The sequence below is a fragment of the Falco biarmicus genome, chromosome 3, assembly GCF_023638135.1.
Source record: "Falco biarmicus isolate bFalBia1 chromosome 3, bFalBia1.pri, whole genome shotgun sequence".
NCBI classification, from domain to species: Eukaryota; Metazoa; Chordata; class Aves; order Falconiformes; family Falconidae; genus Falco; species Falco biarmicus.
This window is the reverse complement of record NC_079290.1, coordinates 85,780,068-85,806,526: the sequence shown is the minus strand read 5'-3', so window position 1 is coordinate 85,806,526 and position 26,459 is coordinate 85,780,068. Positions and strand designations below refer to the sequence as shown.

Sequence of the window (26,459 nt, the reverse complement as noted above, 5' to 3'; positions counted from 1 at the left end):
TTATTTCAATGGTAATATGTATTTCTTTGTGCAGTTTAACATTGTTTATGTTAATTAAGGCTTCAGATTGGATGCTGCATATGGGCTGTTTCGCTTTTTTCTGGGGCTAATTTGCAGATAGTAAGTAACATTGTCCCCTGCAAAATGCTCCAATTCAGTTAGCCATGATTATGAATTCACAGCTGGGAAAAGGCCTTGCTTTTAACCTGCTTATAACTTTCTCTTCCCGGCCCTCCCTTCCCCCCACACAAAAAGGAAAGGACCTGGAGAAAATTCCAAATATCCCTCATTTCCCGTAGGTCATGAATCATTTCATAAATCACCATTGTCTTAATTTTGCTTGTGTCAGTTCAGAAGCAAATCAGCTGAAAACACCAGGAATTAGGGACCTCTGAAAGAAAAAGAAAAAATATGTAAAATTAATATTTCTGCTCTGGTTTAATTTTCTTTCACAAAGCAACTGGATCAATAGTAGGCTTTTCCCCCTTTTTTTCCCCACTTTCATTTTTTTTCTCTAAAGAGCTAATTTAATAGTAGTTGCTAATCTGATTATTGATTCTTTCCTACCCGCAGAAAATTGTTTTGTTCAATGTCAGGTTTGCATTGTCAGGGTAGAGGTGAGAAAAAAGGCAACAGAGCGATCTCAGCAGTTGAGCATAAAGTTTTAGACTGGCTCCAGAGACCTGAATTTTTTTCTTTTTGTGAAGAAACCAAGGAACCCAGACAAAGGATGTATGGATGCATTTATTGACTGGGAGGCAATGTTGCTCGGTAGTTTCAGGAGTGCCTGATTACTCCAAAGACCGCAGCTCTGTCGGTGCCCTCATACAGGGCTGTATCCATTCACATCTCCTTCGTGTGCCTCAGTTTCCTTATCATAGAATCATAGAATGGTTTGGGTGGCAAGGTATCTTTAAAGGTCACCTAGCCCAATCCCTCTGCAATGAACAGGGGCATCTTCAACTAGATCAGGGCTGCTCAGAGTCCCGTCCAACCTGACCTTGAATGTTTCCAGGGATGGGGCATCTGCCTCCTCTCTGGGCAGCCTGTGCCAGTGTTTCACCACCCTCATCATAAAAAAATTTTTCCTTATATCTACTCTGAATCTTCTCTGTTCTGTCTCTACATGCCCTGCTAAAGAGCCTGTCCTCATCTTTCTCATCTTTTAAAGTATTGAAAGGCTGCAAGAAGGTCTCCCTGGATCCTTCTCTTCTCCGGCCTGAACAACCCCAACTCTCTCAACATTTCTTCATGGCAGAGGTGTTCCATCCTGCTGATAATTTTTGTGGCCCTGCTCTGGACCCACTCCAAGAGGTCCATTCATGGCTTTCTCATACTGAAGACTCCAGGGCTGAACTCAGTACTCCAGGTGGGATCTCATGAGAGCAGAGCAGAGGGGCAGGATCACCTCTCTTGACCTGCTCACACTCCTTTAGGTGCAGCCCAGGATATGGTTGGCTTTCTGGGCTGCAAGCAAAATGAGGTTGTTGACACTTTATTTCTTTGAAATGAGTGTAGAAAAAGTGCTAGACAATCGGTTATTGCACTGGAGCTTCAGTTTTCAGATTGGGTTACGTGGATGTGATCAAACTGGTGCTACACTTCAAATTCAGATGCAGAAGTGCATGATTTCTCTAGGAGGATAGGTTTTGCTCCAGTAAGCCTAGACTGACTTGCTGGATGTGTGAGATGTCTCGCAGGATTTTCAGTAGCATAACTGAGAGCTCAGCCTGGCTTTGAATCAGTGGATTGATCGCAGAAAGGCAAAATTATCTCTTGGATAATAGGATGACCCTTGTGAAACAGTTTTGTGGCTTTTATTCAGTTCTTAGGAAGGTCCAAACTAACCAAAGCACAATTACTGCTTTGGCACTGACAGCGTCCAAAACTCTCAAGCAGCTAGAGTGTTAGAGATTGATTTTAGCTTAGTGTTTAATATATTTCAGTGTTTACCTATCTGGCATCAGATCCTTTGTGATGGTTTTAGCAGCCAATCAAAGATTTATTTTAATTATTTTTTTTAATCAGCCTTTTTTTTTTTCAAAAGCTGCAAGCCTTTTCATGTCCCTTTTTCCTGGGAACCATCCACTTTTTAATCCACCCCTGAGGTCCTGCAGAAACGGTGACTCCAACACACTTGCTGCAGAAAAATGATTGTACATTTTTTGTCCTGAGCTATTGTGCAGAGCTGAAGTGTTTGAAAGGCACTCTGGGGCAGTCTTTGGCTGGAAATGAAAATCGCTTTTGGGAATCCCACAAAAAGGATTAACTTTGACTTCATCTCTGGCTCGTTCTCCAAATTAATAATCAATCTGTCAGCTGGACCCATGCCAAGCACTTGCATGACCTGCCTGGTTAGCGTAGGGGGAACGGCCCATGTGAAGCAAGAAATATCAAAGAAGCACAGAATCATTGAGGTTGGAAGAAACCTCTGGAGATCATTTGTATTATTTAAGTCTCAAACGTACACCTCATTTTTAAAAGCTTTTTCTGATTCATACCTCTTCCCACAACAAAGGCTCTCCATTTGTGCAAATTCCTATTCAGAAGAGCGTTGATGTTTAAGAAAGTCCTTAAGCATGTGCTTAGCTCCTATTTAAATCTACAAGACAGAACTTAATTGCTTTTTCCCATCAAGTGCTCAAATAATGTTCATAGTCATGTTGTAACATATGGTGAAACATTTTCCTGTGGAACATCACTGGAATTACACTGGAGATAAATCTGACCACAGACATTACAGGCAGAACCAACTTGTCAGGTTTCCTGCTAACCCTTCCAGAACAATGTGTTTTATGCCAGCCTGGTTTGGGGATTTCTACAATTCCTCTTTGAATGGCTTGTAATCAGTCTGAATACACTGTTCTCTAATATTCTGCCCACATTTTCCCTTTAGTAGAGTTTCTCTTTCTTCCCTCCCCTCTTGAGACCGCCTGGAAATAATTCTGCTTCCTTATTAGTGTACCTGTACTCAATATTTGTGAATAACTCAGATTCTGCTCTTTTTATTTGCCACTCAGCTGTGATCATGGGTTTTTCTATTACAAATTGAGTGTACTTTCCTGCAGACTCAAAGTTCTTTTGCTGAGAAGATAAAGGCTTAGTACTGACCTACAGCTGAAACCTGTACACACAAGCATGAACACACAAACACACACATGTAGCTCCCCTTACGGACCTGTTCATTAATACCCCACTTTCTTCTACAGCTTGTAATCAGGTCCGTGAGGAAAGTATTTTACATTCAAATATGCAATATCTCCTTATTGTATCATCCCTGTTTTGTAATTGGAACAGATCTCAGTGAAACAGTCTTCTTATTACAAAATGCAGTGATCAAATCATTCGGGATTTGAAGTCTGTGCCAAACTACGAGGTGTTTGGTAATAGCTGCTGGCTGAACCTACACACCCTTGTGTGGGCAGAATGCTGTCTGCATCCAACAAGACCGACACTCCAGATGTGATGCCCTGGACCATGGAAAGATCCCATTAGATCTTTCTTGGTGGTAGCGGATATGTCATTTGCAGCAGATGTTGCTGGACAGGCTCAGACATTTGGGAGCCAGGAATGGGACCACCCAAAATGACAAGACTAGTATTATTCATGAGATTTCACTTCAATACAGCTCTAAGTTTGAAGCCTTCCAGTTGCAATTGAATCATGTGGTTTTAGGAGTTTCTCAGCAACCACGTGGACTAGAAATTAATTTTAAAATAAAGAAACACGGGCTGAATCCAGAAGCTAGTCTTGAATGAAGGTTCATAATATCGTGTTCACACTGGGCATAAGGCAATGCTGGCACCTCACCTGAGCGCCGTGGGTCAAGCAATGAGCAAACATTTAGATGACATATCACTTAGTCCTTGTGATGGTGCAATGCCCAAGAAATCTCTCGCTCAGCAATCTAAAGACTGAGCTGAGCCCACCTCTTGCCACACAGTAGCATGTGGACAGTGAAAAGAGGCTGTTGACTCTTCTGGCATGTCCTTCTACTTGCAAATACGTTCCTCCAACCCAGCTCCAAACCACATCCCAAAAGGGTGCAGAGGTGTTCATATCAAAAGGATTTCAGGGCAACGAGAAAAGGTAATTAAGCAAATTTGCAAAGAGGAAGGAAAGGAGAGAAGCGGAATTCTTCTAAGGAGCTTAAAGCCAGAGGGATGGACATGACTTTTTGGTGCACCAAGCACTCGAATATTCTGAGTAGTTTAATAACTGGTAATAATCAATTAATAATAACTGGTAATAATTAGGGCCACCTTTTAATCTTCTATTACATGGCATAGTTGGACTTATTCTGAGGTGATTTACACCAAGTTTTTGACTCACTACATTGCACATCACCCATCCTTTATATGATTTATAGCAGCTTTTAACATAAAAACTGGATGGCTTTGATCCAACTGATTTCTTTGAATCCAGTGGGATAAATAAGCTGGCATCAGACCAGGTCTTATAAGAGCAAAGGGCAGCTATTATAATTTGGTGGGTTGTTTTTTTTTTCCTGGCCTAGATATCGCTATGTGATCTTTTTGTATGTGCATCTAGAATTGGACACCAGACTGTGCCAAGTGTGGCTTTGGCCCCGAACAGACTTTATTCTGATATTGCATTCACTGCTGTACTGTCAGCTTTCCTGCCACAAGCATGTGAGGCCAGGCACAGCATCTAGGGAGTGTTACTTGTTTTCTGATACCTTCCCTGGGGCTTCCTTTTTTTGGTAGGCTTTCTGATTTCTTTTGCTTTTCTTTTTTCTTTGTTCTTTTGGATGAGGTTACTTCTGTTGATGCATGGCCCAGATCTGTCCTACTCAACTCTGAAAGCTGGTAAATGAGTAAAGCTGGGCTTTGGGATTGAAAGTGATGTTACGGCAATTGTATTCACACATTTCAAGAAAGTTCAGATTGCTTGGGAACGGGACTGTATGTGTGTATCAACGTACACATATTTGATGTTTGATGAATGACAGCTTTAAGCATGTCTATTCCTTGTGAGAGCCTGCTTTAACAGAAAAAGTTAAGGATAACTAGGAGCTCTTTAAGAGCACTTTTCTAGATAACTGCAAACCTATAAATGAAAAAGATAACCAAAGCACTAAAAACCCCTGAACTAAACAAACAACACCCCCCCCTCCAAATCCAAAAAACCCCAAACCCAACACCAGAACCCAAACAAGCAAAAAAACCCAAGGAAAGACAAATAAACCAGTATCTACAAAAAACCCAACAACATTCAGTTTTAAAGAGAAAGTAAAAGCTGTTGTAGAGATAAGGACAAAGGATAAATTGATAGCAAGCAATACAAATCAAAAGCCTGAAAAAGATAAGAGAAAAAAGGATGGAAGAATTTTATTGTTCAGGCTGGTTAAGATGAATAAAAAGGAAAATTTAGAGTATACTAAAACTGAAATAAATCCTAATGATACTGGTTTGTTAATAGCTAGAAATGACATTTATTGATAATAATGCAGAAATTTCAATAAACGCCTGTATTCTGTAATTGGAAGAGAGCCTTGTTACTTAATCCACATCCCAGGCTAATGAAATACTTTTCATTACACCAGCATCTAAAAAACATGCTATACATCATCTAATAAAGTACAATGTTTTTAAGAGAAACAAGACAGAGTAATTTTGCAGGCTAAAAGCAGGCTAAGGCTAATTGGGGATCATTGCTTTTTTAGTAAAAGAAGGGTGGAAGTGTTCCCAAAAATCTGGAGAGAGGAGCATGTGTCTGCCAGCACAACAGCCACCCTCCAGAGCAATCCGTCTCACATCTGTCTTAGGCACAATAACACACCATCTGATATGGGATCCAAAAATTAGGGGATTGTGGGTAATATTATGATTATAATTGAATAATAGCATACTCATTAAAACAGAGAAATTAATAGCAAACAACTTATGGAAAATAGATCTTGTCAAGCTAAACTAATACTTTCTATGAGAATACATAACTGCTTGGTAGAGTCTGAGCATTTGCTGTTATTTATATACACATCAGAAATAAGGCATTTTTCTTGGTGACAGTGAACAAACAGAATGACTGGCCAATGCAGTTCTTGGAAATATAGGCAGTACATATAGGGGAGAATAGAGAATTCCTGTTCCGTCTGAGATTGGCCTTGGATCTCTCAGTCCCCTCCAAGGAGGGTGCTGATGAATTGCGGAAGGTGCAGGGAAGAGACCAAGGAACAATGGCTGGATCTGAGAGTCTTCAGGAGGTGATGTGACTTAGCTCAGTGAAGAGCCAACTATCCAGGGAAGGCAGATGTATGTCCCATCAGCTGGATGGACACACAGTAGGGTCCAGACTTTTAGAAAGCCCCGAATGGACACTGGAAAAAAAATGTTGCATGTTGATGACAACTTCTACAGTAAAATTGGTTTGGCTGCCTTTCTTTTAAAAAAAAAATAAATTATGAAAAGTGCTTTAAAACGGAGATGATTCAGGAAGGCTCAGTGTCACATGTTAAACTGGATCTGAGTAGATAATCACAACAGAATCAGCAGCCTGTGTTGATGCTCTGTTATCCTGTTGGTACCCAGCCTGTTTTCCCTACTTTTTTGCACAGTGGTTAAGGAGGTGAGGGGAGACTCTGCCTCATTGCATGAGGAATGGGTCAGTGTGTGCATGGAGTCAAGACCTGCAAAAAACTTCTTTGCAACTCAAGGCAGGTCTGCTGGAGTCAGCAGTACAGAGAAGTCCAGGCCATCTGTGATACACCTAAAGCTACTGAGCAGCTTGGCTCCATCTGGAGCTGCCTTGAGCTTGCCGCTGGCATTTTTGACTAGGTTCCCTCCTCTGAGGATGGTCAGATGTGTAGAGAGGACATCTTACACCCATGTTCTTCTAGTGAAGGCATATGGTCCTTTTGCTTTGCCTCCACATACTGTCCCAAGTTTCAGTGAAGCCCAGGTTATCCACGTGGATCCTCACCTTCTTCCCATCCATCGTGTTTCTGTCCTTTTACTCTCTGCACATTCGCACCCCATACATGACCACATTTCAGGAGAGTGGTCTGGACAAGACACAGAAGCAATGGGTGGAAAATGACTGTACTTTTTTGGGTGATGACTGTACCCCAGCACATGAGGCAGAGCATGAGAGTCCCCTTTTCCCTGGTTTTGCCTTTAGTTCTCACATGGAGATGGGTCTGTAATAATATTCCCTGATGTAATGATCCTGCCTGTGGGATGAAGGCCAAATTCACATGGAGTCTTTCACACCTGTGACCCCTTCTCCACTCTGATGCTCTTCCCCAGCCTGAAAGGATGCCATAAAGAAGTAGGGACTCTGGCACTTTGATCTCTTGAGGTCCCTCTGGCAATGAGGCAGGAGCATTCCTGCCATGCTCAGAGCTCTGGGGGTGCCACAAAGGCCTGAGGGGAGTCCCATGACAGCCTATGGAGACCCTAGTCCCGGAGAGCTGGGGGTGACAGAACAAGAGGAGGGAAGAGGGACAGCCTGGGGGGTGGAGGAGCAGGCACTGGTGCCTGTGGAATAATTGGGGGTGGGGTGGAGGAGGAGAGTGTGTGTGGGAGAAGTGCACTCCCCTATGAGGATCATGTGGCTGTGGAAGGTCTATATGGGGGGGGGGGGGGGGGTGTTAGATGGGGACCACATCTGTATGGACTGTGGGGCAGGGGTATGGGGGGTATATGAGGTGAGGGATGGGGTTATGGCGGGAGCAAGGTGTATATCATGTCTGTGGGACAGCTGTATAGAGTTATGCATCTGTATGTGGGATATGTGGGACAGGGTTATAGGGATAATGAAGTGTATTTGGGTTGCACAGGACAGGGCTATAGGAATATTTATCCATATGGGGTGTGTGTCACAGGGTTATAGCGTTATGCATCTACACAGTAGATGTGTGGGATGAGGCCATACGGTTATGATATATGGGATAAGTGGGGCAGGGCTATAGGGTTAAGGAGGTGTATATGAGATGTGTGGGATAGGGCTATAGGGTTATGCATCCTCATATGGGGTGTATATCACAGGGCTATAGGGTTACGCATCCCCAAAGTGGCTGTGTGGGGGATAAGGCTGTACAGTTACATGCATACGTGGGATCTGCGGGCTATAGGGTTAGGGAGCTGTATACGGGGAGAGTGAGGCAGAGCAGCCCCGGGGACCGAGGGAGACTTTTCTACGGTGGGCGACGATGGAGGGCGGGACGGACCCTGGGGCAGAGCAGGACCGGGACTGGGAGATCCAGGGCGGGGGTGCTGGCGGGAGGGGGGGGGGTCGGTGGGGGCGCGGTACCCCCTGCGGCGCCGTGCCCGTCCCCGCCCGCCCTGACGGCCGCTCTCCCTCTCTCCCCGCTCCGCCGCCCCGTCCCTCCCTCCAGCCGAGCCTCCGCCTCCGCCTCCCCGCCCGGCGCCTGGTCCTGGCGCGGCTGCCGAACGGTCCCGCTCGACGCCTCCCGGACCAAGTGCCTGTGTGACCGGCTCTCCGCCTTCGCCATCTTAGCCCAGCTCAGCCCCGACATGGTGAGTCCCGCCGGCCGCGCCGCGGAGGGAGGGGCGGAGGGAAGAAGCAGGCGGGGGTGGGGGGGTGGGGGGGGCACGGGGGGACAGGGGGAAATAAAGACGGAGGGAAGGGGACGGGACCGGGATGGAGCGGAGCATCCTCGGCGTGCTGCTTTCCGGTACCGCGTACCTGCGAGGAGGGGCACCGGGGACGGACCCGAGCCCTGCTGCAGTCCGGTGTCGCCAGGAGCGTGGCGACACACCGTGAGGCTTTGCATCCCCCTCCCCCCTCCCCGCCGCCCTTCCTCTCCCCTTCCCCCCGACCCTGACCGCAGCTTTGGGACAACGACACACACACAGCGACACATCGGGGCTGCTGCTGCTGCACTGCTTTCCCCCTTCCTCCCATCCCTCCATCCCTGCGCTGTGCCTTTGCGTATGAATATCGCTAAACGTGGGGGGCGACCAACCCCCGCCGGGTGTATTCACTCCCGTGGGTTCCCCACGCACGAATTCTTCACACGTGTCTTAATTATTTTTTTTTTTTTTTGGGGGGGGGAGCGGTTTAGGGGGGAATCGCTCCATGCCCCCTCCCTCCCCGCTGCAGCTCCACAGCTCACTCATGACCCTTTCACTGCCTCGGGGTCCTTCTCCCTGTCCCCCACTTTTGGGGTTTTGGGGGGGGGGGGGTGTCCCCAGTCTGGAATAAGGGAACGTGGAGGGGAGGAGTTGGAAAGTTTTGGCCGCTGTCGGTGACACGAAGCCGGTGCCGTGTCTCGGACGGAGCCTCTGGAAAAAAGTGTGAGATTCCTAGAAATTATCACTGGGTGGCTGCACCCTGAGTCTGAGAGCGGGGTGGGTGCCAGGGTACCAAAGGGACCCTGGGGTGGTCAAAAGGGGCTTTGCGGGTTCCTCTCTTTCACCTTGTGCTTTTAAATTTGTATTTATTATTTTTTTTAAGTAGTTCATCCCTTTTTAGGCAGTTCCCAGGTTCACAGAGCAAAGCTCCCTTTGCTCCCTTCCACCTAGTGCTTCTCCATCTGCCTGGGCACTGGGACTTACTGGGCCCTTGCAATTATGTACTAATTATGCCTTGCTTGTTAAATGCTGGCTTAATTCAGCAAAAGGGGAGGGGAAAGGAAGAAAGGAAGGGTGATGGTGGTAAAGGGAAGGGGGGATATCACATTTTCCAAGATGAAGGTTTGGTTTATTATTAGAAACACTAATGTATTTGGTCCACTAGTTACCATGGAAACAACATCTGCACTGAAGTGGTTTTAAAGACACAGCGTTGGTTGTGTTTGCCCGGGCGCGTGTAGGCCCACCCGCTCCGGCACTGTGAAATGGGCTCTGGGGTGTTGGGCAGAGTCGTTCTCGGGGTCCTCTTGAGAGAAGCACCAAGCTTCCGGTCTCGGTAGAGATGAGCTGGTTGAAGGGTGCTTGAAGGTGGGACCTGGACTGCGTTCCTGCTTGGAAGGGACCTGGGAAGAGCTGGTTGCATTGATGCTGGTGTCCCTGCACTCATCTTCTTCCATGGGTCGTTGTTGCCTTGTCTTCCCAGCAGGCAGGCTAGGGTCTGTGTGAAACCAAGTGGGCAGGGAGGTAGCCTGCTGGGCTAGTGCTCTCCGGGAGTGGTATCCAGCCTTCTCAAGGTGGACAGGCTGAACTCAGGCAAGCCAGCTGGGACCCATCTCCTGCAACTCTGTACCTGCCCTGTGACCCTGCAGGGCTGTGTCCTGCCAGCAGCAAGGCTTCACCCTTCAGCCCAAGCTACGGCAACTTAAGTGTTTTGCTCCAAACATTGTGGTGACTACCACAGTAATTAACAGGTGAGCCTTGTCCCGCATGGGATGGACTCCGTGCTATTGTTACAAGCAACCCAGTCCTGAAAAAGTTCAGGGAGGTTGTGTGGTTGAAGAATATAAATTGTGATGTCTGCTGCGGGAATACTTATAAGGCAAAGCCTGAAATGAAGTCAGCCCAGGTGTGCTGCTGAGCTGCTGGTGAAAGTCCTCTGCTGATCCTTCTTCTGGAAGTGGGCAGAGGACCAGGAGGTGTGAAAAGAGAGAAAGGAGGTTTTGTTTTGGGTAAAGCAGAAGTTTCTTTAACAGAGACTTTATATTCACACAGTGCTTGGTATTATTGAACTAAGCAGCTAGGGGAAAAAAATGGTTAACTTGGTGTGGCCAGATACTGCTTATCCCTCAGCTCTAGGTGTTCGGAGTGTTATCTGGGTAATGCGGGGTTGGTATAAGCCCTTTATCATCCATGCAAGTATTTTTGCATCTGAGAGTGGGCTTGGCTGCAGGAGGATGCAGCTTCATTCCCCCAGGCATGTTTTATTATATCTGCAACTAACCTCTCAGTTGGTCCTTTGGGGTTTAGGCCTAAAATTGCTTTTCATTCTTTTTCTGACTCCTCTGGCTCCTGGTTGAGTTACATTTTCACAACTCATTTTTGTCCAGCCTGGAATCAACTCATGAGCATCAGAATGAGTCCTGTGGCGACACTAGGAAGAAAGCTGGGACCTGGGTACCTCCTGAGTCCCCCCACTAACCAAAGCCCAGAGTCTGCTGATGCTGTGGAGTGTTGTTCATCCAGGTCCTTGTGGTACCACCCTCCGTTTCCTGACTGAGCGTCATTCTGAGCAAGCATGGGGCTGCCTCCCTTCCCCAGAGGTGGCATCTCGTCATTGTTGGTGTCTGCGGTGGTGACATTTATAGTGCAGTTTTTCATGTGCCTTTGGAGCTCTCAGGACAAGAAGCTCCGTCCGCTTGTGTCATTAATATTATTTATTGCTATAAATCTCCCTTCTGGAGTCTTTGGCCCTGGCAGTTTGAAATATTTGTAACCCCGGTATGGGCACAACTTCTTTGCAGTGAAAAAGGACCACAAAAGGCTTGTGGAGCATGACTGTTGCTGCCCAGGCAGCTGATTTGGACTTGCCAAGGACAGAGTTTCCCTGGGCTGGGCCCTGAGAATTGCTCATGTGATGGGGAAAGGAACCAGTTTTCCTTGATTCCAATGAAACTAGGGGCTGAAAGTGCTTTGTTTTGAATTGGTTGTGGAGACAGACATCCCTAAACCCTGATGGAGCTGTTCAGATCCAGCTCAAAAGCTGGAGTTCAAATCTGACTCTTTCTCTGCATCCAGTTTCCCTTGTATCCTGCTATTTCAACTAAACGGAGGCAGCCTCTTGCACTGGTTTGGCACAACTGCTGTTTGACCATCATGAAAGATTAAAACCTCTTAAATTAAGGAACACAGGAAAGATTTTTGGGGCTCTCTCTTCATCTTGGTTTTATACCTTAGGCAATGGTATTGATGTGCTCTGAAGCTACACCTGTACGATAGCAGTGCTAAACAGAGAATAAGGGCAAAAGGAAACTACAGAGCCATGTGTGCAAACTACAGCTTTGCAAACTATGGTCAGGCTGATTAGGAGTCTTCTGGTGGTTTTTTTTCAATATTTCTCAGTAGTTTGGGCAATTTTTTGGAAGTGGGAAGGAAAGAGAGAGGGAGCCTGAGGTCGTGGAGGAGAGCCTTTCGCTCTTTGGTGGCCTTGTTTGAATTTCCTTTGTGTTGTCTTGTCTGCTTACCAGCTCATGATTGGCCTTGATAAAGTCTATGAAGTTTTAAAGCGTGGTTCTTACAGCACTTGGAACCATAGTTAGACTGTACAAATACTTCTCTGCTCACTCCCCTGCGTTTCACTAGCCTGGTCTGCAGAGGCAAGGCTGATCAGAATTAGACATCGGAACTCTGCTCTCACCTCTGGTGTTAGCGAAGGTTGAAAGGTGCTGGTGGCAGGAACTTGTATGAATGCTGACTGTATGTCTGTGCTGAATTTTTGGAACATCTCCTCTCCATGGCGGTGTTTACTGACAGGCACACCATTAGCGGGAAGTGTTGTACAGCACCTGTATATTTTTTGGGGGTGTATTGTAGCAGTGCTGCTACTACAGAGCTGACTGGGAAGCGTGCTGGCAAGGCTGGTGATTGTACGCAGTGGACATCCCTGACCCTATGATACCCCAGGATGTTGCAAGAGGCTTTCTTCATGGATATCTGTAGTCTGCGTAATTTCAAGGCACTTTTGTGGTGTGTTTCCCACCTAAAGGGACAACGGCTTCAAGCTCCTCTCTCAAATCACAACATTTTAAATTTTTTTTTTCCCCTGAAAACATCACAACCTTGTGTGTGCAGCAGAGAACAAATCCTTTTTGCCCTGGGGAAATAACGAAACATGGAGAGTAGGTTTTCAGTGTACTGTATGACTTGGCTGAGCAGGCTGGGAAAGGAATCAACATGCAGGTCTGGTGTGATATTGCTGTATCTTGAAGATCTTCCCTCTGAAAAGATTGCCCTGTGCAATGGGAGGTCTGCGTACATCATGGAGAGTGCGTAGACACAAGGTGGGTTATTTTAAAGCCTTAAACCTCTGTAAGGTCTCGTTTGCACAGGGAGTAGATCCAGGTTTTCCAGCAGCAGGCTTTTCCCCTGGAAAAATGTTGATGTTCATGAATTAAATATTTTGTAAGGATGTAGCAGTTCTGATAACATTTTGATGGAAAATTATAGCAGTGTTTCACTTAGATAAGACCGGAGTACCTTATTTGGTGATGAATGTTTTAACATTTATATTCTACCATTGTTTATCACGTGAGATCTGGAGTCTGGATAAGAACAAAGTCTTTTGCATGGCTGGAGAACAGACAGTTCTCATATTTACAATAGTTTTCAGGTTTTGTTAATAATGATGCTGCTTCTCCTGCAGTATTAACTCTTTGATTCAAAAGTCGGACTTTTCTGCTGAAGGCAAGTTCTGAGTTTTGCCCAGCTTGAGGTCTTAAGGCATCAAACTACTGCCAGTTTGTACAGGGGTTTAGGGAAGAGTTTATTAGACTGGTGTATCTGGCTGTATTGGCTAGGCTACAGCCAGAGCCATTTCTGTGCCTGTAGGTGAAACTATGACCTTGGGCTGATCATTTCATTGTTTTCTGCTTCCGTTTCTCCAGCTGCAGCATGCTTGCAGGTGACATCCCAGGCAGTGTGCATTCATATTTGCACAGTGCCCCAAGCCTGAAGGGTGCTACAGAAAGCACCGAGTGCTGTCATTTCCCTGACAGAACATCAGAAGCCTCCGCTTGCTCTGTTAGCAAGAGCCTTGCCAGGGCAAACATTACTGTGCTGAGAACATTTGGGCTTTTGAGGTCCAAATCCTCTGCAAGCCTCCCATGCTTGTGCCATTGGCACCTCTTCCTGCAATCATCCTGTCCTCTCCGGGATGCTGCTGTGTGTAGAGTGTCTCTCCAGAGCTGATTGTGCCTCTTGCTACAGAGCCCTTGAACTAGAAATGTCTCCTAAGGTTTCCTGGGGATCTGTGCTGTTACTGCGGGACTCTACGTGGACAAAGGGACACTCCAGCTGGACTCCTGCTCATCTCAGGAGAGCTTTGGGCTGAGTCTCGGGAAGGTTACGGTCTAAGGGCTGCTGGGGATTTCTGGGGTTAACTCATATCCTGCTCCACAGCCGGAGCAGCTGCTGTGTTTTCTTAGGAGTACCTTTCCCCAAGGTCTGTGGCAGCCTGCAGGAACAGGCTGCGATCCTGCAAATCACAAGCTGGTCTTTCTGTTGCTCAGCAGGGATGCTTTCTTCACTAAACCCAGTATTGTCTCCCAGAGTTTTGGCAGGTGTTGATAGCATGCAGAAGATAGGGTATGAACCAGCTGGGCAGACAGTTTTCCCCTCCCATTCTCTTTCATAATACCATTAGGAAGCGGAGAGGATGTGTGATGCCCTTAGATGGCCAAATGGGCCAACCCACAGCCTTGCTCCCTCTTAAATGAATTGCATTATTTTTTAAAAGTAGCCTCTTAGCAGAAGGGGCTGAATTGCGATCCTACATTGTCACTTTGTGGCAAGTCACCAGCTTTTAAACGTTTGCTTTGTCATCACTGACCTGAAGTCTGTCAATATGCATTGCGGAGTGAATTTGGGCTAAATCTTATTTGAGTCTGGAGAGGACCTAGAGTCAATATACAGATGATTTATGCTGAGTTTTTAGAGGAGGGGTATTACTGATAGAGCTTGTGATGTACTCCAGGTGCCAGGGAGCAGAGGAACCCTGGTTTGTTACTTTAGTGACAGATGTGAATGGAGATTGCTATATGCTGTACACAGGTACCTAAGAAGGGATCCCATCAGCAAATAAGTGGCTGGTGTTCGAGCATATATAGGAAAGAAATCAGAGACAAGAGTGATAGGAAATCCCTTTCTGTGCTTCTAGGAGAGACAACACTTGAATATATTAAAAGAAGACAGGTAGCACACAAGGCAATAATAGGAAGATTTGGCTCAGCATAATAAGCAGTCTTCTAGCATCCCACCTCCTTCGCGGCTGTCTGCGGATTCAGCTGTCTGTCGATCCAGCGAGTAGTTCGGTAGATATTCACAGCTGACAGCTTTCCTCCGCTGAGTTTCTGCTCCGCGCTTGTGGATTCGCTCAGGTCTTTAACTCATGACAAAACTCCAGGCAGTGGGATTGCAGCAGCTTGGGTCTGCGGCTCTTCCCCTGCGAGCCGAAGCCAGCGAGCTCCGCACAGCCCTGGCAGTGACTCTTCTGCAGGCAAATGCTGCATCACCCTGTATCTCTTCATCTGAAGGGGACGTGGGAGAGGAACATGAGCAAGTGGCTGGGAGCTTAAAACCATTGTGGGATTCAGTGCCTCAGCGTAAGTAATACCAGGCCAAATTCACCCTTCGGTGTAAAGGCAAGAACAGCACAGGCATTAACCAAGTGATCCCAGGAGCTGACCAGGGCTGAGGTTAGTCCCTTGTGTTCAGCTGAAATGAAAGACACACTGTGCACGCCTGGGATACTGTGTGTCCAGGTGTTCCTTAGGGGTTTGGTGCTTATTTTGAGCTGCAGTGCTTAATGGCTTGTTGCCATGAAGGCAGCTTAGCAAGTGTGACAGCTGCCCTATTACCCAGCCACGGCTTACTGCTCTGTTAAAGGAGGTGTGGATTTAAGCCAGGACACCAGGGTCTTCCCAGTTCCCACTTTCCCCTTTCCTAAGAGCTCAGAAAGCAGCTGTCAGACTCAGTGCATGCAGATTTGAGCCATCAAGGGCCAGAAATGTGAACAAAGAGGGTGAGCAGTACCTGTCCGGGATGCTGTGCTCTGTGTTCAAGCAGGATGACTGGTACAGTATGTGAGTGTGGGTGTGTGTGAGTATGAGCGTGGGAGAGGATTTGTCAGAGATGCTTGGTGTGGTACCTCCACACTGATGGTGAGTGGTGGTGAGCTCTGTGAGACCGTTTGACTCTTTTCTCAAGGAGAAAAGACTGAGGGGAAAGAGGATAATAGTCTTCAAGTGGGTAGAAGGTAGCTGTGGAAAGACAGTAATCTGATTTCTGTGTCTGTTGGGGATTGGAATCAAATTGCAGTGTGAGAGATTTAATTTAGGCACAGGGGAAAACCTTCTGACTGCAGGGATAGTCAAGCTCTGAGAGCCTAGTCTCTGTCAGCAAAGGTTTTCTTGAACAGGCTGGGGATGGTTTAGATGGCTTTGAGGCAGGCAGTGGGTGAGCTGAGCTTGTCCGGTCTTTTCCCACCTTCTTGCCTGTAATTCTGTGAACTAGATCCTCTTTGTGTCTGCTTCTTGCTGTGTAGAAGAGAGAAATGTGGCAGAGGGGTGGCACGTTGCTGCGAGGTAGAGGAGCGGGATGGAGGCAGATGGGGAAGCCCTGGTGCGTTAGGGCATGTATGTGGAAAAATCAGTCTGGCCGCAGTTACTGGGACCACCTTGCCTGCTTTTCACTTCCAGCTGTAGCTCTTGATCCATTGTTATTTTATGTTTGTAATGTGTTATTTGGACCACTGCATCACCTGGGAGGCTTTAGCTGTGGAGCACAACTTCGATCTGCTCGGTGCTGAATGAGCTACAAAGCCACCCCAACACAAAAATACGTGAGATATACAGCTGAAATTTCCAGCTGAAATACAAGGATGCTTGGATACAAGCGGGTGTGGGGGCACATGTAAACAGCACGAGGGCATTAGTCATCGCGATCCGCAGTAAGTCGTGGCACATCTGCCGTTGTCAGGACTGTTTTGTAGGCATTGCACCAAGCAGGGTTTTACAAGGGAGGTTTAAAGCTAGAGCACTGGATAGCTTTCTCGGTGTTTTTGGGGGAGCTTCTCCCATGGCAGAGGACAGCGTGGGAGACATCACAAAGGTGCTGATTTGAAAATGGCAACAAGTGGGTGATGGAGGCTGGGTTTCATGGGCTCATCGGGGTGGGAGTCAGCGCATTAGTGCTAAATGAGATTATCTTCCTTTTCAAAGCACTTCAGGGACTAAGTGTGTTGTTTTTGAAGAGTCAGTTGAACTGTTGAGCATTGCTTGTATTTCTTACATCATTTTGCACCCGTCTCTGTGGTGCTTTGGCCTGGAAAAGCCCTTTTTAGGTAATTTTAGGTAATCTGGGCAGGCTGTTTCACCACTGAGCCCTGTTGTGCCCTGCCTAAAGGCTAAGGTTACCCTTGAATTGCCATGCAGTGAGACATGGAAATTAAGGTGTCCTTATTTTTTTACTAGCAATGTCTACTCATTTAAACCAAAATTGAATCGGTTTCTGAAAGGCTTGTGCCCTCCATACTTTTGCTATCTATGCTGAGTGGACAAATCTACTGGCAAGATTTTGGCAGTAATGGCAATACATGTGGAAAGTGGGCAATACGCATGGAGAACAAATGTCAGACTTGTAATTATGAGTATTTGAGCTTGAAAATTCCCTCTAAATGTTAGTACTGTCTAGTCAGGATACTGGGCTTATGCTGTGTGTGGTAACAGACAGTCAAAACTAAGATGGCATCTAGAGTGCTCACTAGCTACCTGCCCTGCTAACCAGAATGCTATACAGAACAGATTCAATAGATCTGTGAAAGGGAAATGACTCTGTTCTTTTCCCACAAGCAGGACAATGCTTTCATTTTTCATTACAAATTGTTCTTTTAAATATGGCAGTCATGTCAGCCATTCCCCAGATGGGGAATATCTTACTACTGGGGCCAGTTTTCATCTTGTTTATATCAACTCGGTGCAGTTCTAAATCCAGGGGCTGTTACAGTTTTACTTCCCAGTCACTCAGCTGTGAATGAGATGGGCATAGGGGCCAGAAGCAGATTCCTTGAGTGCTGCTTTGAGATCAGTTTCATGTAGAGGAAATTAGCACCAGTGACTCCCCAGTAATCAGCTGTGTATTGCGGCGGGTGGGTGGAAATATGCTGGATCCCACAGGCTCTTTGGTTTGCAATAGGAATAAAGCTGTCGTTATCATCATAACAGAATACCAATCATCTGCCAAATGGCTGAAATCCCTTCATCTCCTTTTCAGAAATGAGCTCTGGCCAATGAGCCCCTGAAAGCCTCTGGGGAACGAAAATGAACTGGAGGCATCTTTTACTTCAAGGTTGTTGGTTCAACCCTAGTTTAGGTCAGGAGCCATTGCTAGTGCAGGGATATTCAGTGATTGAGCAGTGAGAGGTGGGAACCTTTGTGGAGGTCCTACAGGAGAGGAATCGCATCTGCAAGTGATAATTAAAGGGACTGAACAAAGGCAGGGTTTAAGAGATGTTTTAGAGGTGGCTTGTGCAGTCTTTGCAAAAGCGATCACAGGTTATGCCTTGGATGAAGCTTTTTCTTAAGGGCTGGTCTTCAGCGGGCAAGCGTGCTAGAAGGGGACAAGGAAGGCAGATGTTTGTTCTCTGTGATGGTAGGCAGCAGAGTGATATAAGCATATTTGGCAGAAGTCTTTCTCCAGGCACCATGGCCTCAGGTGTTCCCTGCACTCCTTGGTTGAGTCTCTCCTAAGAGCAGGATGCGCAGGCATGGGGAAGGCACATGTTGTCCGTGCTGTGGGGAAGCTGTCGGTCTGGCATCACTCACCAGTGTGACATTGATAGAGTAAAACAAACAGTGGGCTGTTTTGGAATAATTTGGTGAAATGCTGTTGCTTGGCATGGAACCAAAATACTGCTTAAATCAGAATAAACACAGTCTGGATTCTACCCTCATTTTCCATTCCCAGTCTGCCATGGAGTTATTTTATTTTAACTGTGTGTAAATCTTACCACATTTCCTTGCAAGGTGCTCAGCACTGCTGCTGGGAAGTTACTAGAGATAAGGGCGTGTTGTGAAATCAGGGCAGGATGGGTAATGCAAGAAGCGGCTTGCAAATCAGTTACAAACTTTGAATTGATTATCCCTTGTGTAGCACAAAGAAGCGGCAATCCCAAGCAGAAAGGAGCATTAAAGAAGGCTCATTTTTAGTGGTTCGAGCATATGTCCACACTGTAAAATAATGGTAGCACTAGTAATAATAACAATAACATAAATAATAATAACAATAACAATAACAATAATAACAATAACAATATTATTATTATTATTATTACTACTATTATTATTATTATTATTATTAATTTCATGGCAAAAGCAGCTCTAGCATTGTCCTGTAATTGTCCCTACTGTTTAGTTGTTAAAATGCTCCCTGGCTGTGTCTTGGCTTGTGTCAACTTGCAATGCCCAGCTGTGGTCCAGGGGAGGGCATGGTCCATGGATGTTCCACTAGGCAGTATGGACAAGACCCCTCTGTTCTGAATGGTGAGTTTGTATGAATATCATCTATACTGTACGACTTGATCTCAGGGTAATGGAGTGGATCCTGGACCATCTTATCTTCTAGGACTGACATAGCGAGATAGAGGTTTGCTGCTTACCGCGGTGCCTGTGGTACTGCACAGTCTGATTAAAGTTCGCTTCTGCCTCTGTAGTCTCAGAAGGAAAAGAGCACGTACTCATAGAGGAATAGACCATTTTGATTACTACTAGCTTTGTTGTAGAAAGTGGTTTTATTTCCTCTTCAACATGCTTTAAAGGGAAAGTCTGGAACAGAGCAAGTTTTACCATATGCATGAAAACGAAAGATTTAAAAACCAGATGCTGCATCTGGCCAGCTCACAAACAGTTAAACCAAAGGGTCTCTTCCTCCTCCATACCTTCCCATGTTAATATTGTGCAGCAGAGAGTGAGATGCTGGTGCTTGATTGTCTTGAAGTAGCTTGAGGAACCCCCTAAGGCGTTTACACATATCAGAAATATAAGCTGAATTAAGGTTTGAAAAAGAGGTGGAGGGCAGTGTTATTCTTTTCCATTTCCAGGGGGTCAAGATAGGCCCCGGAGAAGTTAAGTCCAGTGTATGCAATCTAAAGCAAGCTGGATGAGAGGGCTTTGAAAAGATTGGCTTAAATGATGTAGCCACGCATACGGTTGACCTGCGGGCAAGCTGGGAATAGAGCCCTGCTCTCCTCGCTTGCAGTCCCCTTGCTCGGGATGCTGGTTCCCAAACTGCAGCTTGCAGAGGGATGTGAAGTGGCTTACAGCTACTCATCGGAGCCCAGTTAAACAGCAATTTCAGTAGCTTGGCCGCACAAAGTCTAATGGAAAATGGATGGGGAGGGAACAAAGCATAGTGTATTTTAAATAATGATAGTGAAAATGTTTAGGAACAGCTGGCTGGGCAGGAGGACAGTGGTCCTTAGAGTTAATATGAGCCTGATCCAGCCCACCTTGATATCAGGACTGGAAATTGAGGCACTGAGGGTGCAGTCTGGTAGTTGAAACAGCAGCAGCAAGCTGACCATGGCATTGACAACTGGCAGGTAAGTAACACATGCTGTTAACTCTTGTAATTCCCCACTAGCCTGAAGGAAGTTATCCTGACAGTTCCTATTAACAAGCAGCTGCATGACCTCTCCACTGCCCTGAAAGCTTCATCAAGGCTGTTTACTAAATGCAGATTGCCATGTTGTATCTTGAGAGCAGACTCAATACCAAGTGAAGAGTTAGCAATTGTTAATAAATAGTAGCATGTTAAGATGTCTCTCTGGGTGATTTTTATGTACTGTAATTACACAGAATTGCCTGTTAGACTGGCCAAATTACATAAAAGGGGCTTCAGCTCCACAAATGCATTCCCTATAATGGGTGACGATTAGCTTTGACATGAGAAGCCTGTAGTTAAGATACAAAGGAAGCAAAACAAGGTAGTAATCCGCTGGACCTGTCTTGCAATGACATGAGCTGAGCTGGGGAGAATGTCGGGTTGTTCCATAAAGAAGTTGTGAGAAGTTTATTTATCGATGATGCCACTAAGTGATCTTCATGCAGGGATCTCAAAGCCTTCCTCAAAGTTTAGAGGATGGAGAAGGTTCTGAGGAGATCTTATTGTGGCATTTTAATATATAAAGTGTTATAAGAAAGACTTTTTACCAGGTTTTGCTCAGAGTAGAGTTAATTTTCTCCTCAGTAGCTCGTATGGGGCTGTGGTTTGGATTTGTGCTGGAAACAGTGCTGACAACACAGGGATGTCTGGTTCCTGCTGAGCAGCGCTCACACAGAGCCAAGGGCTTTGCTGCTCCTCACCCCACCCACCAGCCAGCAGGCTGGGGGGGCACAAGGAGCTGGGAGGGGACACAGCCGGGACAGCTGACCCCAGCTGACCCCAGGGGTATGCCACACACCTTATGATGTCATGCTCAGCAATAAAACTGGGGGGTTGGAGGTTGATGGGGCCGCTATTGCTGCTGTTTCTTGGGGCCTGGCTGAGAATTGATTGAGTGGTGGTGGTGAGCAATTGTTCTCTTTTGAAGCATTTGTTTTTCTTAGATTTTGGGTTTTGCCCTCTTTACTAGCTCTCCCCCTGCCCCCCCCTCTCCGCCCCCCCCCCCCCCCCCCCCCTTAAACTGTCTTTATCTCAACTCACAAGCTTTGCATTTTTACCTTTCTTATTCTCCCAATCCAGCCTGTTGTGGGGGGAGTGAGTGAGCAACTGTGGGGTTTGTTGTGATCCACATGTGATCCACAACAGCAGGGCTTGTAGGAACAGGACAAGGAGCAATGGTTTTAAATTGAAAGAGAGTAGATTTAAATAGGATGTAAGGAAGAAGTTTTTTACAATGAAGGTGATGAAACACTGGACCAGGTTACCCAGAGAGGTTGTGGCTGCCCCATCCCTGCAAGTGTTGTAAGTCAGGTTGTACAGGGCTTTGAGCAACCTGGTCTAGAGAAGGATGTCCTGCTCATTGCAGAGGGATTGGACTAGATGATCTTTAAAGTTACCTTCCAGCAAAACCATTCTTTGATTCCATTGAAAAAAATGTCTTGGTGCCTCCCCGCTGCTCCTCTGCTTTGAGTTAAGTGAACACTGTAGTCCTTCTGAGAATGCTGACCCACCAGAAAAGCTCCTTTTGGCTCTGGCCCAATCCTGCCTTCACTAAATCCCTGCTATTGCCCATATTTTGGGGTCCACCAAAAAGAGTTTTTGTTGTGCTCTTCTTCTCTCCCTGTCTTGAAATTAGTGGAAGAAATACGTCTTCCAGGAGGTAAAACCTAAGCCTTCCTTTGAGCAACTTCAGCTTTACCCCAGGGTGTCAGCAACAGACATGCCCCAGCACAACCAGATAGGTGGACATCAGTGCTGCTTTTCACTGAGCACTGTGTGATGGTCAGGAGAACGGTGGGGTATGAGCAGCACCTGCTTGTTCAATAGGTCTTCTCCTTGCGTGCCTCACGTCTGCTTCTTCTGCAGGTGAGTGCAAAGCTGTGCTCCTCTTGGCTTTGCAGAATCCCCAGAGGTGGACACGCACAGCAGAGGCAGCATTGGCAGCTGAGTTTTGTCAAGAGCCTGGTTCTCACCCAGGTGAAAGTGTCATATCATCACTTGTTGAAGTCTCTAAAAGATGCTGTATATTGCTGTGGATTGCTGCCCTTCTGGGTGGCTGTTGTCCTGTTTGTCCAGTGGCTGTACTGGAGTACATGGCTGGTGCTTTATCGTACCACTGCAGTATATACAAAGAGCCTGAGCCTGAATGAGAAACCCAGAATCTAACTGAACTGAGATTAAAAGAAAATATTCAGAATTTTTTGGGCAGATGACAAGAGCACGTTCACCTCTTCGTCATTCAACCCTCCTCAGTCAGTACAGCACTGACATACACCCCTTTGTTTAGAAAGCAGTTCACTTTTTGAGTACTGGTAAAAGCATAATTTTCCAGCAATTTTAACAACTAGCTTTTGGTTTTGACAAGAGTTGTCTAGCCAGCAACAAAATCAATACAATGTGGCTTAAAGAAACTTCTCAAGGATTGTGAAAAGCCTTCAGACCACTGGCACAGTAAAATTGTCCCTGAGCAATTCTTGGAGTAAATCACACCTATCTGGTCCAGTTCTTTGACAGAAGAGTGGAATGAGTCCCGTTGCTTTGAGCTCACCACCTGTGAGGAGAGGCAGAGGGAGCTGGGCTTAATTGGACTTGCAAAGATGAATGTAAGGGGCAATCTGATCTCAACCTACAGGTATCAGAGGGGCAAGTACAAAAAATTATAAAATCAAACTCCTTTCACTTGTGCCTGATGATTTAACAAGGGGAGAAGACACAAACTGTAGCTTGGGAAGTTAATGTGTGACCTTAGGCAAAACCGTATCACCAGGAGAGTGGTGTGGCCCTGGAATGAACTCCAGAGCTCTCCATCTTTGAGAATTTCCAAGACTCATCAAGACAAAACCATCACCAACATCACCTGAAGTTAGTGGTAGTCTTACTTCAAGCAGTAAATTGGATTAGAAAGCTCTAGATGTCCCTTGCAACCAGTACTTCTGTAATTCTCTGACTTTATGAGTCTTTAATTTCAAATGTGCAGGATGTCAGGCTCAAGGCAACCATTCTGAACAGCAACACGTTTCTAAAAACAAAGCCCAGCACCCTAAATTCCAAACTTGTATGCCTGTGTTTGATTTGGGAGCTAAATAAATGGTTTAACTTTTTGGTGACACTATGAGTATGATGTTGTGCCTATAAAGATTTTCTTCAGCCTTGCTCAGTATCAAGAATGGAAAAACCAGAACGAACAGCTTTCTTGAATGGTCTCAAGCAAACTGCATGGCATTAAGAAATACTTTGTTCTGACTGGAGCCTGTTTGACCCTGGAGCCAGAGCAGGGTAATGGAACAAGCACAACTTGAATGAAGTTGCTTTTCACAGTGTTCTGCAGAAAGCAAGAGAAGGAAAGATAGAAATGCGGAGAATGTAAAGGCGACAGAGCCAAAGAGATGCATTAAGAGCAAGAAGAAAAGGCAGAATGTGTCATGGAAAATGGCCAAAGGAAGGGAGGAAAGAAGACAAAGGAGAGAAGAAAATTAGGGAGAAAGGAAGAGAAGGAAATAGAAAAGAAGAAGGAAGCAAAGTGAAATTGTAAAGAAGTGGAGGAGCGTCCTTCTGCCCTGCTAGGCAGAGTGATGAGGTGGTAGGACAGCAAGCAGCCCCAGGCAGTAGCACTCGTTATTTCCATCCCAGCTGATGTCATTGATTGCTTCTCTCCTCCCTTGTCATGCTTGGTGACAGAATCACAGAACTTGCAACTCATAATGACCTGCTCTGTTCCTACTCAGCCCAGGCAAAGGTTTTCTTTCCAGCTCCAAACAGGCAGGGCTTCATCCGTGTTTCAGGGTGCTGCTGGGTGGCACCAGCCAGCAGACATGGGGAGGCGGTAAGGGACAGGCTGTCTGGGACCACCTCAAGTCCAAGAAGGTAGAGACCTTGTTCCTTGCCTGTCTTTGCAGACAGCCAGATTGCTCCTCAGCTGTGTTGCTGGGAAACTCCCACAGGACTGCTTTCTCTCTTACCTTGAGCATGCCCTGCTGGTTTTCTGTTGGTAGCATTACTAGTTTTAAAAACAGCCTTCCTTTTCCCCCTTGTTCTCCTCCAAGGAAATTTCCCTTGCAAGGTTCAGATCCTACAGCATCCAACCACCTTCTGTCAGGGGGGTTAATTAATCAGAAGAGATAAAACAAATGATGCTTTGTTTGCCAAAGGGAAGAAGTGGAGGAGGGGAAAAGGCAGATGGGGAGGACAGAGAAACCTTAATAATGAAATAAGAAAGCAGTATCCTAAGCTACATGGGCCTAAGACTTTAGGATTTATTATTCTCAAAGGACTGAGCTCCCGTTGTTATTGCACCACTGTTTTTTATGGTTATCCACCCTTATGATGCCAACAGAAATCCCATCAGGGCTGGACCAGTCATCCCTTCTCTGTGGGGAGGAGGAATCGGCTTCATTGCATCTCTTCAGCAAAAGTCTTTCTGGTGGGCATGGGTCTTGTGAAAGTTTGGCTGAGGGATAAAGGAGGTGCAGACCAGTGTCTTTTCTTTGACAAGGGCTGCAGACAGACAGCAGCTGTTACCCACAAGTCTGACTTCCTCCTGGCTGGTCATCATTTGTGTAATACCTTCCAATGAGCAAACATCTGATGTAGGAATGGTCCGGTACATGCAACCTCTTTGCTTATGGAGGACCTAGGAAAGGGTTATGGGTGGTGTGGCAAAGGGGATAGGGAAGGGAGTGAAAGAACCTGAGGTTGTTGGGGATGGAGGGATGTCAAAGAGCATGAGGGGTGTTAGGGTTAATGTGTTGGAGATAAAGGAATGTAGTCTGCTTGTCTCTTTCAAATCCAAACTCCATTTCTTTACTCTCGGGTGGTTTAGGAATGAGTTATATGTTGGGCTTTTTTTTTTCTTTTTTTTTTTTTTTTTCTTTAGTAGAGCTCCTCCCCCACTTTTATCCAGTTACCCATGAAAAGTCAGTAAAATAAGACCTACTTAAATCAAATGTCACAACTGATGCTCATCCCAGGCCACCATTTGTGCGATGTGAACACATATTGCCGTAAGGGAGGAGCAGGGAGAGAGAAAGGGTTGGGAGTGAGCTTGGAGTGAGCAAGCAAGGAGTAATCCATGTCTGAGTAGCTTGTGCTTCACAGTACATCTATCATAACCGTGCATCTCTGAGGTGGGACAGGGCTGTTGCCTGCCTGGGTTCTTCAGGGGAGGAAACAAAGTGTCAAAGGGAGACGCCGTTGCTTCATAGTGGAGATGGCATCTTTTCTCTTCGACACCCTACCCCAGTACCTGACTAAATCAGAGGTTTTTGTTCCCAGAAAAGTCCCTTCCACATTTCAATTTTAAGGAGCAGGCACAGTGTCTGGAATATGTCCGATTTCAATTTTGTTTGATGGATGACATGAAAATGTTGATATTTTCATTGAAATGTCTTTATGTTTACCTGGTTCCCAAAAATCTGTTTCTTGCTTCCACAAATATTTGTCAGGAGCAAGTTCTCAGGATGGGAATACAGTCATATGAGTTGATGTTAAGAATTGCAGTGATCCAAGTATCCATAGGTTTTGAGGAAAAATCCACGTGTGAGCTGAAACATTTTCCATGAGCATTTTGGGAAGCTCTGGGTGGAGGGAGATGCAGGACCTGCTTGATGAATCGGTGAAGCTCAGCACCTTGTTATTCTTGCAGTTTGTACACAAATGCTGGCAGTTAAAAGGAGTAAGATATTGTTGGAAATCCAGCCCCGTAATTTCAGCAAGTTGCATGGATCAGCATCCAAACCCTTTGTACATATCTGTGGTGCAGTTTTGGAGAGTCCTAAGCCTCCTGTTTCACAGAGCAAACTCAAGGAAGGCTGTACAGGCATGCTGGGTGTGTGAGGGCTAATACTATCTGTAGAGAGGGAACGTTGCAGAAAGGTAGCACCACACTGCAGTGCAGTTTGGCTTCCAGTCTGTAGCTGGTCTGCATCCAGTAAAGATCCCTCAATCAACCTGTACTCCTTTGGGTATGTATGCCAGTTGGGCAGTCGTGCCATTGAATGTGTCACTAAATTTTGTCTCAGATCCCTTAAGCTCTTGGACCAGCCTTCCCAATAGCTCCCATGGGATTCACTGCAGCAGTATGGTGGAAGTTTTGTTCTTCATTAATTCCCCCCAATGAGATTTGAAATGTCAGAGGTGCCCTTGGTCAAAATATGCAAGTAAGGAAGATCTTCCCAAGCCCTTCAGACTTCA

At 46.1% G+C, this 26,459-nt stretch overlaps 1 protein-coding gene across 6 annotated transcripts in view; it reads left to right on the top strand.

Annotated features, from left to right (window-relative positions):
* Window positions 1-26,459, top strand: part of ADGRB1 (adhesion G protein-coupled receptor B1) — a 295,067-nt gene that overhangs the window by 197,323 nt on the left and 71,285 nt on the right. For all 6 annotated transcript variants that reach the window (XM_056332736.1, XM_056332735.1, XM_056332733.1 and 3 more), the window contains one exon: window positions 8,360-8,501. In XM_056332736.1, coding sequence (XP_056188711.1) covers window positions 8,360-8,501 — 142 coding nt within the window. The remainder of the gene's footprint in view (window positions 1-8,359; window positions 8,502-26,459) is intronic.